We start from the raw sequence: 14,916 nt of genomic DNA, 5'->3' as shown, positions 1-14,916 counted from the left end.
CATGATAAATGAAAGGAATTCAATGTGAAAATGAAAGGAATCTCAGATTTCAAGAGATTAACATTGTGGATTTCTAAAAAATAATTCTTAACTTCAAGTGATAAGTATTGATTCCTTTGGATATGAAAAATCAAGAAACTGAGGTACCTACCTTCATACTGATCAATAAAGCTATAAAGGGCAAAGGTTACAATGAGTTATTTTCTTTATTCAAGAAGTAATTTCATGTTATACTCCATTAAAAACATGTTTTAATACCAAACTAAAATCTATCTCACTGATAAAATGAATTTTATTCTATCACAGATGTACTATTAAGTAAGCTCTTAATTCCATTACTGATTGTAATAGCCAAGAGTAAAATAAGGTATCTTACATAAATAAGAATAACACATATAATCAAAACAGGGAATTTTTTAAAACCCTGTTACTTGACAAATTTTATATATGTGTATATCAGAATATGAATTAATAACCTTTGGGACACAAGCTTACAGACGGTAAGAGTAATATCTGTTAGGGGTATTAACTACTCTTTCCATACCTACAATCATAAACACGTTTTTCAAATGATAAAATGAGGTAACTGTTTCTTCTTTTTAGAATTACATTATAATTCTATATCTCTGTAAACAATTTCTTAGCAGACTGAATTTGGTCACATCTGTTCAATTTCTAACCCTCACACTTATTTCTGGTATAATGATTAATCAAGTTCATTTTACCTAGTGGCTATAATGCTCACACCATTCTGAAATAATGAAAGTCACCAAGAACTGTTTAATTCTCATGCTTTAATTAGTTAGTATTAGCATTCATTAGTCTTTCTTTTACATACCTTTTTGACAAAATTTCTGATTTCTCTGAATTTTCAATAGACAAGATGAAAAGGTTAATAAACCAGATCAGCGAGTATTGGTACATGGGCTCAATGTTAGCTAAATCAGCAATAGAAAAAAACAGGATAGTAGAATGAATGGCAATAGGACGATAGCCCATGCGGGTGGTATCAATCTTTCTCTCTGTCTCTTCGGCTACTTCCTGCTTTTGAGAAATCTCATTAGCTAAAGCCTTGGAGGAAGATAATATCTTAATAGCAGTTTCATCTTCTAATATATTGCCTTCCGAAGATGAAAGAACTTCTAAAATCTTGTCTTCTATTTCTTTTAACTGCCTGGAATAAAACACAATTTTCTCAGAAGAAGAAGAAATCATTTAAAAATCACTTCACGTAGTATACATTCTTTTATAAGAAACAAAGAGCTTGTAACCTAAAGAAATGCATCACTTTGTGACAAATATCCATAACGGTGATGTTGTATAATTTCTTATCTTGCAAAATGTCAAAAGACAGGCTTTTCTGCTCCACTTCTCTTTCTAATGATCATTTATGTGGTAACTAGAAAGAGATATGGTAAGCCAATCTACTCTGCCATCAAGTATCTCAGCCCAAGAGAACGGGAAGTATCACTCCATTTATTTTCTGATATTTTTCATGATTTATTGAGCTTTACCCTTTCTACCTATGAAATAGATTATTATGAGCCGAAAGTGGGATGTAACACATTCATTCAGATTGTGCTCCAGGTAACCTCAGTTACAAAATAAATACTAAAACTTTTGTGTTAAAACTTTGTTGAATACTTGAAAACACGGCCTCTAGTTCTTCTAGTGCTTAAGAGCATGTATGTAAAAATATACTCTGTAATGCAATTTTCCAAATTAACACAGAAGCATTGTAATATCTTATAGTTTCCTCATAAATCTTCCCATTCAATGCACCTATTAAGTCTAACAAAATAGATCTTTAAAATATACTTTAATTTATTCTAAGTGATCTTGAAACAAGAATATTTCTATGTTTTATAACATTTAAAACCTTTTGTTTTCAGCTCCTTGTAATATCAAGGCTTGTTTTTCTTCTTCAAGGTCTGGTCTTTCTCGTGCCACCACAATTCCCAAAAGCTGATCTTGCATTCCCTCAGAAGTTATCATGAAGTTTAATAATGTTACCTATAAATTAAAGAATATACAAAAATCGCATCATTGTTTCTCGTAAGAAAGCCTCTGCTTATATGCTGCAAGTTCTGACATTAAAATAGACTCTATTTACTACAGCAGTATGTGTGAAAAGTGGAATTTGTAGAGACTATAACTAAGGATATAGGCAAGCTTGATTGATGGATTAAAAACATAGTAAAGTTTCTCATAGTCACAAATGTAATAATTTAAAGGGTTTTTTTTGCGATCAATTTATTTTTATTTCAAATCGGTCCAATTTCTGACAACTCTTTAACCCGCAAATCAATTACAATCAGGTTGGAAGCTATCTCTCATATTGGCCGGTCTAGCTGATTTATATTTTAAGGATTTATATTATATTTTAAGGTCAGAAAATCTTACAAAATGAGATAAGAGAAAAAAGAACACTGTGATTACTTGTCATGAGTAAAGTATACAATACATATTCACAATCTGATAATCATATTACGTATTATAATATAATGCCATATAATCATATTACAATATGATAATCAGCCACTATGGTGAACTAAGGAATGTATATTTCAATGGTGTCCATTAAGATGCAGTCTGCTAACACCTGCTTCACACCTAATGGCTCTTATAGGCAGGTCTCTTCCTGTTGCCTACATCTTAAAATTCTCCATTACCTGGTTCTTTCCCATAGGTGGGAAAGTAATTATGGCTCAGGTCTCTCTTCTTAAAAAGCAAATAACAGAACTATGTTGAATAACAATGGTAAGAGTGGGCATCCTTGTCTTGTTCCTGATCTTAGGGGAAAATGTTCAGCTTTTCACCATTGAGTATGATGTTAGCTAAGGGTTTGTCATATATGGCCTTCATTATATTGAAGTAGTTTCCTTCTATACCCTTTTCAGATATTGTTTTAATCATAAATGTATGTTGTATCTTGTCAAATGCTTATTCTGCATCTATTGATAGGATGATACGATTTTTGTCCTTTATTTTGTTAATGTGGTATATCACATTGATCTATTTGCACATATTGAACCATCCTTGCACCCTTGGAGTGAACCTCACTTGATTGTGATGTATAATCTTTTTAATGTATTGCCGCATTCAATTTGCTAGATTTTTGTTTAGGATTTTTCCATCTGTATTCATCAGAGATATTGGCCTATAGTTTTCTTTTGTGTATGTATTATCCTTGCCAGGTTTTGGTATCAGGGTAGTATTGGCCTTGTAAAATATATTAGGAAGTACTGTTTCTTACATTTTTTTGCAGAGTTTGAGAAAGACAGGTTTGAATCTTCTTTGAATGTTTAGTAGAATTCACTAGTGAAGCCATATGGTCCTGGACTTTTACTTTTGTGAGGTTTTTGATGATTGTTTCAATTTCCTTACTGTTAATTTGTCTATTTAGATTTTCCAGTTCTTTGTGATTCAGTCTAGGAAGGTTATATATTTCTAAGAACTTACCCATTTCGTCTAGGTTATTAAATTTGGTGCCAAATAATCTTAGTATTCTTGTGCGATCCTTTGTATTTCTATGGTGTCCATCATAACTTCTCTTTCACATCTGATTTTGTTTGAGTCTTTTCTCTTTTTTCCTAGTGAGTCTAGCCAGAGGTTTATTAATTTTATTAATCTTTTCAAAGAACTAGCTTTTTGCGGCATTAATTTTTTCTATTGTCTCTTTGTTCTCTGTTTTCTTTAATTAGGCTCTAATTTTTATTATTTCCTTCCTTCTGCTGGCATTGGGCTTCATTTGTTGTTCTTTTTCTAGTTCTGTAAGATGTAATGTTAGGCTGTTTATTTGGTATTTTTCTTGTTTCTTGAGATAGGCCTGGAGTGATATGAACTTCCCTCTTATTATAGCTTTTGCTGCAAACCAAAAGTTTTGATATGTTGTATTGTCATTCACATTTGTCTCTATGTATCATTTGATCTCTCCTTTTATTTATTCTTTGACCTAGTTGTTCTTTAATAAAAGGCATCTAAATTTGGAATGAAGAAAAATTGTCACTTTTTGCAGATAACGTGATTCTTTATATACAAAATCTGAAAGGCTACACCAAAAATGTATTATTAGTTTAGTGCAAAGGGAATTGTGGTTTAAAAGGTTAAAAATAACTGCAAAAACCAAAATTCCTTTTGTACCAACCTATGGAAACAATAAACAAATACAGTAAAGTTGTAGGATACAAAATCAATGTAGAAAAATCCACTGCATTCCTATATACTAAAACTGAAATTTCAGAAAAAGAAATAAAAAACTTTCTTTTTGCAATTGGAATAAAAAGAATAAAATACCTAGGAATAAATTTAACAAAGGATGTGAAGAACCTATACACTGAAAATTATAAGACATTATTGAAAGAAATTGAAGACACAAAGAAGCAGAAAGATATTCTGTGTTCATGGATTAGAAGAATCAACACAGTTTAAATGGCCATATCCCTCAAAGCAATATACAGATTTAATGCAATCCCCATCAAAATACAAATGGCATTTTTTTCAAAAAATAGAACAAAATATCATTAGATTTGTATGCAACCACAAAAGACCTCAAATAGCTAAAGCACTCATGAAAAAAAAAGAACAAGGCTAGAGGTATCACACGCCCTGATTTCAATGATATTGCAAAGTAACAATAATCAACATAGCATGGTATTGGCAGAAAAACACACAGACCAATGAAACAGAATTTTGAACTGAGAAATAAACCCACATTTATACTGGCAAATAATTTTCGACAAAGAAGTAAAAAATATACAATGGAGAAAAGAAAGCCTCTTCAATAAATGGTGGTGGGAAAATTGGAAAGCCATATGCAAAAGAATTAAACTATACTGCTATCACTATATATCAAAATTAACTCAAAATGGATCAAAGACCTGAATATAAGACCTGAAACAATAAAGTATGTAGAAGAAAATGTAGAAATTAAACTTATGTACTTTGGTCTTAGAGAGGGTTTTATAAATTTAACCTCAAAGGGAAGAAAAGTAAAAGTAAAAATGAATGAATGAGACTATACCAAACCAAAAAGCTTCTGCACAGCAAAAGAAACCATCACCAAACAAAGAGGCAACCAACTGAATGGGAGAAGATAATTGCAAACAACACCTCTGATGAAGGGCTAATATACAAAATAGATAAAGAACTCATATAACTCAACAATAACAACAAAAACACCCCAAAACAATCCAATTAAAAAATGGGCAGAGGACCAGAACAGATACTTCTCCCAAGAAGACATACAGATATATGTATGTCAGCCACATATATATGAAACAGCCAAATATATAACAGCCACAGATATATGAAAAAATGCTCAACTTCACTAGCTGTTAGGGAAATGCAAATCAAATCCACAATCAGATACCACCTCACACCAGTTAGAATGGCTATCATCAACAAGACAAGCAATAACAAGTGTTCGAGAAACTCTGGGGAAAAAGAACCCTCATACACTGCTGGTGGAAATGTAAACTGGTATAGCCATCATGGAAAACAGTATGGAAGTTCCTCAAAAAATTAAGAATAGAATTACCATATGACCCAGCAATCCCTCTTCTGGACATCTATCCAAAAAAATTGAAAAAAATTATTTGTAAAGATGTATGTACCCCTCTGTTAATTGCAGCATTACTCCCAGTGGCCAAGACATGGAACCAACCAAAGTATCCTTTGATAGATGATTGGATATAGACTATGTGGTACATATATACAATAGAATACTATTCAGCCATAAGAAAAGATGAAATACTGCCATTGTGACAATATGTATGGATCTTGAGATTATCATGCTAAGTGAAATAAGTTAGATAGAAAAAGTCAAGAACCATATGATTTCACTCATATGTGGATATAAAACTGAAGGCAACAAGTGAACAAACGAGAAATAAACAAACAAAAACTCATAGACACAGACAACAGTACGGTGGTCATCAGAGGGAAAATGGGCTTGGGGGTAAGTAGAAAAGATTAAAGGGGATCAAATACAACGTGACAAAAAGAGATTTGACTTTGGGTGGTAAACACACAATGTTATATTCATAGGATGTATTATAAAATTGTACACTGAAACCTATATAATTTTATTAACCACTGTCACCCCAATAAACTTAATAAAATTAAAAAAACAATGAAAAGTAAACAAAAAGCAAATAAATCATTCTTACTCCCACAATCCCTTCCAGCTATGGAACTATCAATCTCTCTTTGTGCCTTTATAACTCTACTTATTGAGATGCTATTTATATATGCTTTCTGTCTCCACCCTATTTCGTTCTTCAGTCCTCTGCAATCTGCTCTCATCCCTGCCTCCACACACCCATCAATACACACAGCAATAAACTATAGAAACTTTCTGGGTCTGGTCACCAATAAACCCATAAGCCAATAAACGCTCAGTTGATCTTGGCTTGAAAGCGCCCCCCATCCTCTTTTAACACCTATTTAGCAGTCTTCCTGCCTGCAGGTCTTCAGTTAAGGTCTCTACCTGTCTTGAGCATCACCTCCCACTGTTCCCTTTTATGTGCCTTTCATTTGAGCAACACAGAACTGACTGTGGAATCCCATACACACCGACTACATGAAATGTCTGTATGTGTTTCAGCTCTGGCTGCTGAGTGGAACACCTATGTTGCTCTGCCTTTCCTAGTAAAAGAACATTTTTCTGCAGGAACAGAGTAATTTTGTTTTGTAAAAAAGTTCCCTACCTGTGACAGGAATTGTACAACAGCTTCTTGCAGTACCCCTTAGAAGGTGACTCCCTCCTCCACCCAGAGTCAGGCACCTTCTCCACGGTGGTGTCCTCTGGGTCAATCTTCTCAACTTTCCCCCTCACTTACCCTGAGACGGGCCTTGGATGCCACTAAGAATAGATTACGTGGGCATAATCATAACTTTAGATGGGATAATAAGCAATTCTTGAAATTGAGCAATTCAAAAAACTCATTAAATGTTGTTATATAATTCTCTACTGCTTTGGCACTCATTCATGGAAAAATTATAATTAAAGCTTTCAAGAAATTTTCCCTGTTGGTATGAGAAATCAAGTGCACTGGTTACATTTGCTTTAATCCCCCAAGTCATCATCTCAGTGTTTAGTGAAATGCACGTTTACAACTTTTACCTCATTGTATTCAGACATAAGGAGGTATTCATTCACATTCCATTAATGTTGACTCTTTTGAGATCAAGATTTTGCAAATATAGCTGTTAACTCACAAATAAACATTTAAAATCATACAAATATGGCTTCACAATATTATTTTCATTTAGATTCAAAAGAATTATAGCAACATAGCATCATCCGTTGGGTACTTTTGAAAGCAAAAGATACATAAAAGATCGTAAAAATAGGATCAAGAGGAAGTAGTTTAATTTGTAATGAAAGCAAATAACTGCTTCAGTATGTTTTCTAATCTCTGTTTAATCAATCCCCGCAATTAAAAATAATGAAGCAATAAGATACTCTAGGGAACTTAAGGATCTCGGTAGTGAATTATAGATCAGCTTCCTCCCCACAGGGTTTTATGACTTCTATTACAGCTAGTTATTAGTGAACTAAAATTGTTTATGTTATTTGTGATATTTTCATAGATTTTACTGAAAAGTAAAAAAGGTTTTCTATGTCATGTATTTAAAAAAATTTTTGTACCACAGCTTTGGTATTTTCTAATTTTTTTTTTAATGCTCCCTTCTTTCTCATTTAAAAGTTAATAATGCTAATAACAAATACTCAGATAACAGTATGTGCTGGGCCTTATTTTAATCATTTTACATAGATTAAGTTATTTAGTCTTCACATCACTCAGGAGATAAACATTTATTATTTCCATTTATAGACAAGAGAATTGTGGCACAGAGAGGTTAAATAACACGGCCAAAGTCACAAAATTGGCAAATGGCAGAGCTGGGATTTGAACCGAGGTATCTGACTCCAGACACCATGTTGTTAACTACTACTAGATAGTGCCTCTCCTAACAGGTAAATTAATAACAATTTTCAGGTGTTTAGGGAATATATCTATTGTAATTAATTAAAAACAGAGGCCAAGAATTTCCATGTTTAACATTGTGGTTTTTAAAACGAAGCTCATGGGTCAGGCCACCTTCCCCCAGTCTTCCTGGTTTCCCTGAATGTCCAGTCTAAAGTGTATCCCCAACTCTGAGCTCTTCTTCGTCTTCCTAGTCCTAACTATGGTCACTTTACATACATATTATCTACATTGTAAACCTCTTGAAAGCAAGGACCATGTTCGTTCATCTTGGAAAGAATGAATTATGTCATCTTAGTGCTTCTTCTGCCTTCACAGATAGATGTCTACATGAATTTAAATATTTCCAATAAAGAACAGTGCTTGAACTTCCTGGATAAATCTTGTCTTTTTATGTAACTTTCGAAATCTGAATGAATATTTCTTAATATCCTCTCCTGCTAGTTTCCATAAATGAAAGCTATCTCTCCCACACTCCCTCCTTCCCTCCTTCACTCATTCCACAAACATTTATCGAGTGCCATCCAGGGCTAAGAATTGAGAATAAAAAATGGAATAGCCTCCAGGAGCTCAGTTACAGAACAATGTTTCGAGTCATTTTAGTCATTGACTAAAACTTTAAACTGGCTTTATTTACTCTTTGAAGGAATTTTCAGTATTTTAAAAGAACCAGTGATTGAAAACAGTTCTTTTAAGTAATTATATAGAATCAGATAGCAGCAACCTTATTCTGAGAAACAAGAATGATGAATTTCTGTTCCTGAATTCCAATTCCAAGAATTAGCATATTATCATTTATTGCAAAGAAAGAATGTGCATATATGCCACCTATTTTTAACAAGGAAAATCTAAGAATAATATCAGTTGTAGAAATTGGATTCTCATGGTCTTTTTTCACTGCATACTGAAGGCTCCTTTATTACTACATGCACACACACAAAAGCAACATTTGGAAATTATTATAGCAATTTCAGGAAATGTCAAACAAGAACAAAATCCATTTTTCTTAGGAAGACCTGTTCTTCTATGGCTCAGGAGGAAAATGTAGTCATTAATTGTAAAATGTGATGAAGAAATATTCATTTTAGATACTGGCCTTTACTGAAGTTTCAGGAAGATAATGAGGATTTCTTAGCTTGGTAGTAATATAGAAGCGGAAGTCTGGTGCGTATTCAATGACAGCGTCCCCAAGTCGGATACATGTAGTCCCACTCTGCTTAAAGGTCTGTTTTAGTAGAAGTGGTTCCAGGATGGGATCTAGTTCTTCTCCAACATTTTCCAGCAACACTGGAGTAAAATCAGAAAAAGATTCCATGTTATCTTAAGTAGTGACTGTAAATCTGCAACCGTCCAAATTCTTTCAGCCTTCCAAATGGCTGCTGTTCCTCGTCACCTGTAAAATTAGTTTTGTCTTTTAAATAAAAGGAAATGATGTCATAATGATATCTGTGGGAAGGGCTTACCTGGTGGATCTATCTGCACATCCTGCCTGCTTCCATACTGCTTCGCATAGTGCTACTTGGGGCTCGTCACTTGGTCTGGGATTCACTATGTGCCCAAGCATGATGGCAGTGAGGTATATCCCTCTGAGACACCAGAGAAAAAGCATTTCCAGATGGAGTTATTTAAATGGTTACTATATTTTTAATTATGAAAGCAACTCATGCTTGTTGTTGAACATGTGGAAAATATAGGCAACAATAAAGAAATGTTAAATGAACAAGAGGGCCATTAGACTGAGTTGGCTCTAATGCCATCGCAACTTACCATGAGCAAACCAAAACTTAAGCCTGGAAAGGCTTCAAGGTTACAAAATCAAAACACTAAGGACAACCAATCAGAGCCAACTCAGCTTTAAGCTATAGCCAATCAAATAATTTCTTGTCTTTGCTTCCCCACTTTCTCTATATAACATTGCCTTTGCTCTGGTTCCTGTTGGTGGAGTGCTCCTAACCACTTCTGATTTGGCGCTGTCTGATTCTAATTGAGTTTTGCTCCAAAAAACTCTTAAATTTTTTAATAAGCTTCACTTTATCTTTTAACAGAAAAAATTGGAAAACTCCCTCTAGTCAGATTTTCTTAACCTTTCTCTTTCACCCTAAAATATTTTACCCAACTGATTCATATGACATGTTGATAGAAAAATGACACAAAACTATATCTATATAATAATTATTTGTTGAATAAATTATAATAGAATTATATTTTTCTGTTTAGTATTTTTATTCATCTTTTTCTAGACACTATTGGTACTCAACAGTATATCTAATTTTATATCTTAATCATTTTGTTTGACATGATAGTACAAATATTCCATGTTATTAAAAATAAACATTACTTAAATTACTGCATAGTAGTGTATCATATTAATATTCTCATATTTTTTAACCAATGCACTGTTATTAGATATTGGGATTGTTCCCTGTTCTCAATATTATAAATAGCACTGTACACAAAAACTGCACTTCAGAATATTTTCTTACGATAGCATTCTAGAAGGGGAATCTTGAAGTAAGATCAGTGCCAGTATTAAGGCTCTCGATTTATTTGCCAAATTAAGGTCTTACATTGGTCTTTGTTCTGTAGTGGCCAAACTTGAATCACGGTGTTTTGTAGGAGTCTGTCAAAGGACTAGATGTGCAACTTTGATGGGAAAGAAGGAGCTCAGGGTATTGGGATGACAGGCATTTGCATTTCTATTGCAGTGAAAGTACAGACATACTCTCTTCCTTCCCACAGATTACTCCCAGCTAAATGAATTCCTAAAATTGTCTTCCTGTCAATTTCCTTCAGTGCTGAGATCTTATTTATCCAGATCAGGCATGTCAGATGATTTTTAAACTTTTTCATTTTCTACTTGAATAAAAATGATTATTTTTCATGGTTAAATAATATGGGTGCCTCATAATGTATTAAATGTCAGTCTTCTATCATCTAGAGTGCGTCCATTTTTTCCATTGTTAATGATGCTGCAGTGAACATCTTTTTGAATAAACCTCTGTGTTCATCTCTGACTACTTAATCATGCTGGAGTCTCAGAAGTGCAATTAATGGTCAACAATTATGAACATTTTAAGGGCTATTTATATTGCCAAATTATATTCCTAAAGGACTGGAGAGATTTCAGAGTTGCCATGAGCACTCACTTTGCTGCTTTTAAACCTTTGTTTATATAACATCACTGTACTTACAAATGAAAGGCATCATGCTGGCATTACATTTTTCCATCAACCTCACAACTTTAAAAAGCATGGACTATCATTCCCCCAATTTTATGGATGAGAAAACTGAGGCAAGGCAATAGAAGTAAATTTTTTAGTTAAATCACCGAAGTAAATGGGAAAGCATGGACTTGAACTAAGCAGTCTAGGTCTTTACATGGTTCTCTTAACCACTACGTGGTACTGTCAGCAATTAATACTACATACATGCCTTTTATAATTTGAAAGGTAAAACATATTGTTAACATTCGTATTCTGGACTTGATGTTTAGGTGCTGTTTGGCTAATTATATTTTTTCTTCTGGAAAATGTATATTAATATATTTGCCTGTTTTCCTATTGTGGGGTATGTTATTTACAATTAGGTTCAGCTGCAAGTGATTAAAAAAACAAAAAACCCAAGATAATAGTGACATGAATCAGAAGGAAGTTATATCTCAGGTAATGGGGAATCTGAGGTATCAGTCTACGACTAGAAAAACAGTGTGACTAAACAGTTAAAACATCTAAGTTCCTGCCATCTTGCTGCTTCACTGCTCTTGGCATATGGCTTTGATCTCTTTGGCTAAAACGGCATTTCAAACTATATACACATTCCAGCCATCAGAAAGAAAAACAGAAAAGGAAGAAATATCTTTTAATTATATTTCCTGGGAATTACAAATGGCACTTCCACTTATATCTTAATTGCCGGACAAAGTCACATTGATCATATCCAACCACAACAGACGTTAGGAAATTAATTTCTTTTCTCTAAATGCAGTGTGCCCAGGTAAACACAGGGGGTGCTAATAGTAAGGAAGAAGGTGAGAATGGATATCAGGAAACTAAGAGCACTTATATCATAATGTGCTAGGTTTTAAAACTTTATTTGTATTTTTTAACATTGTTGTAGCAAATACCTGCCCCTCCTCACCCCCCAGTTTTCTGCTTGTTTTTTAATTTGTTTATATCTCTTTTTGTAATTTAACTTTTTGTCGTAGAAATTTAAAAACTTTTTCAAAACTAAAAATAATAGTGTACTTTTGTAAATTCAGCCAACCTTATTTCATTTATACATCATCTCACCCTCAATTATTTACAAACAAATCCCAGACATCCTAAAACTTCATCTGCAAATATTTCAGTAAGTATCTTTGAAAAGTAAAAACTCTTCTTTAAAAGTTGACACACCTTAAAAAAAACTATTAATAATTTTAATTTCTTCACATATCAAGGCAGGAAATATGTTTTCCCATTGTCTTAGAATATTTTGATTGCCATTTGATTGTTTGAGTATAAATAAATTCTATAAATTGTGATTGCTTGATATTCTAAGTTTCTTTTATATAATGTTTCTTGGCTTAAATTATAAACTTTTAAAGTCAAATCTATTAATCTTTTTTATTTTTTTCATTGCGTATTTTCTTAGAAAGTCCTTTCCCATCAAAGACAACATAGTTATTCCCCGATGTTTTCTTTTAGCATTTATGTCTTCTTCTTTTTTTTCTTTCATATTTAATGGTGTGAGGTGAGACTCTGACTTGATATAGTTTTCCACAAAACCAATTTTCCCAACACCATTTACTGAATGACCTATAGTTTTTCCATCAAGTTTTGTCATTTTCGCACAATGCATTGTTAGAATCATTCTAAGTTTTTGTTTTATTTTGTTTTGTTTCCTACTCACTGGTTGTCTGGAATCACTACCCACTTGTTTTATTTTCGGTTGTTATTGATGTTTTACAATATTCTTTTTTGGAATATATTTACTCCATTAAATTCTTTTACTAATAGATTTTCAGTTAATTCCCTTTGGCATTCTAGATGAAATATATTGTTTATGAATATGATAATATTGTTTCCTCTTTCCAAATGTTAAATACTTTCATTGTTTCTTGCTTTATTGCATTGAAAAGAACTTTCTTAATGATGTTAAACAGTAACAGTGACAATAGATATCAATTTCTCATTTTTATTTTTACATGATCAGATTTTTAAATCTATTAAGTTGTTAAGAGTTCTAAACTCAAATTCAGTTTATGACATATTATGACATTTATGTTTTGTCTAATTGCCTCAACTTTTAACAGTAATTTTTGCATAACATTTAATTTTCAAATTATTTTTCACTGAAAAATAATGTACAGTTTCATCCCCTACTCTCCCTAAATTATTTCCTAGTTTGAAATGGAATTAAAAGTGTCTATATTAATAAGTGTGTCTTTTTCAAAGATAAAATACACATTATAAAACTTAAATATTACAGAATGGATTCTTTCCCCCAAAAGTGAAAAAAATCATTTCCTCAGTAATTGAATCAAGTCTTAAGCCTGTTAGAAAGATTTCTGTGGCATCCTGCTTTCAAAGAAATATGTTCTCAGCATTGAAAATTTACTATATTATAAGTCTCCCTGGAAAATCAAAAGTATTCTGAACTTAAAACACAGAAAAAAAGAATAAAGATCCATATGTACATGAATTACGCAGAACACTATCCTTCATTAACTATTTTATTTTGACTCTAACTTTGGACTCCTTTAACTTTTAATTAAATCAAAATACGTTTCACGTTAAAATATAGAAACAAATTCATGTGACGGGCTTCTTTTCATATTTCTATCTTCAAAGTTAACAATATGCTGATTGGCATAAAAACCTCCTTCCTCAATCCCAAGTTCCAGTCCATCGCAGCATTTGCAAAGCTTGTGAGAAATCAAGACTGGCAATCCAAACACATGGCAGCTACTATCTTTGAGTAAGGCAGATCATCTCACTCAAAACAGTTACCCTTAGCAACAGAAATATAAAGAAAACCAAGTATTCTTTTCATATTTTTTTTGCACTTAGGACATTAACTGATACTAGCTTTTATTTTTATTATGAATTATCTACTTTATCCTTTGTGAGACTTCAAATTAATAGGAAAAAATCTTCTGCAAATTATGTTCAACTATGAAGCATATTGTAGTCAAAGTAGATTCAACAAAGTATTACTGAATACCTAATACTAAGTACCCTCAAAGAGCTTGGAGGTGAGAAACAAGCAGTTATGTATATAATAATTAGGGCAATAACAGAAATTTGTAAAAGCTTCAGTGTTAGCACTTCATTGGAAAGGTCAAAAGAGATGTCACAGAAAAAGAGATGTTTGAGCTGTGGTTTAAAGGATGAAATTTGAAGGAATTCACCAAATGGAGGGAAGAGCACAGAAAGTTAAGAGATGAGGAATGACACCATGTTGTTATATACTGCCTGCTCTCAAATACCCCAAACTCTCATCTTCTAATCCTTAGTACACATGCAACCTCTGTCTCCCTCTTTAAAACCAATAAGCTCCAAGAAGACAGAGACCAAGTCTGTCTGGTTCATGTTGTGTATTCAGTGGCACGTGGTAAGTGCAATATGAATATTAGGTGAATGAATGAAGAAACAAATGTGCAAATAAAAGAAACATTAAATCAGAAATAGTTTTGCATCCCTGATATGTTATATGCAAGGGGAAAGAAAATAAAGTGCTATGAGATAAGATAAAAGTAAGGAAATCTCAGATATGACATTTTGCTCTTCATGCAAAGATATTTTTCATCAAGTTAATTGTAAGCCATTAAAAGATCTATACAAGTTAACTTCTTCTTAAAATTAAAAAAATTTTATCTTATTTTATTTGTCTTGCTTTATTAAGGTATGGACAAATTGGTTTATCAGCAATATTCATATGA

General features: G+C 32.7%; 1 protein-coding gene across 1 annotated transcript in view; it reads right to left on the bottom strand.

Annotated features, from left to right (window-relative positions):
• The window catches only part of DNAH7 (dynein axonemal heavy chain 7), a 213,555-nt gene that overhangs the window by 47,521 nt on the left and 151,118 nt on the right, over nucleotides 1-14,916 (bottom strand). The window contains 3 exon segments of the mRNA XM_033111796.1: nucleotides 839-1,174; nucleotides 1,880-2,013; nucleotides 9,091-9,281. Of these exon segments, the coding sequence (XP_032967687.1) occupies nucleotides 839-1,174; nucleotides 1,880-2,013; nucleotides 9,091-9,281 (661 nt within the window).

The sequence above is a fragment of the Rhinolophus ferrumequinum genome, chromosome 8 (genome assembly GCF_004115265.2).
Source record: "Rhinolophus ferrumequinum isolate MPI-CBG mRhiFer1 chromosome 8, mRhiFer1_v1.p, whole genome shotgun sequence".
Lineage (NCBI taxonomy): Eukaryota > Metazoa > Chordata > Mammalia > Chiroptera > Rhinolophidae > Rhinolophus > Rhinolophus ferrumequinum.
The sequence above is the reverse complement of the archived record's forward strand: the minus strand, read 5'-3'. Positions and strand labels throughout refer to the sequence as shown.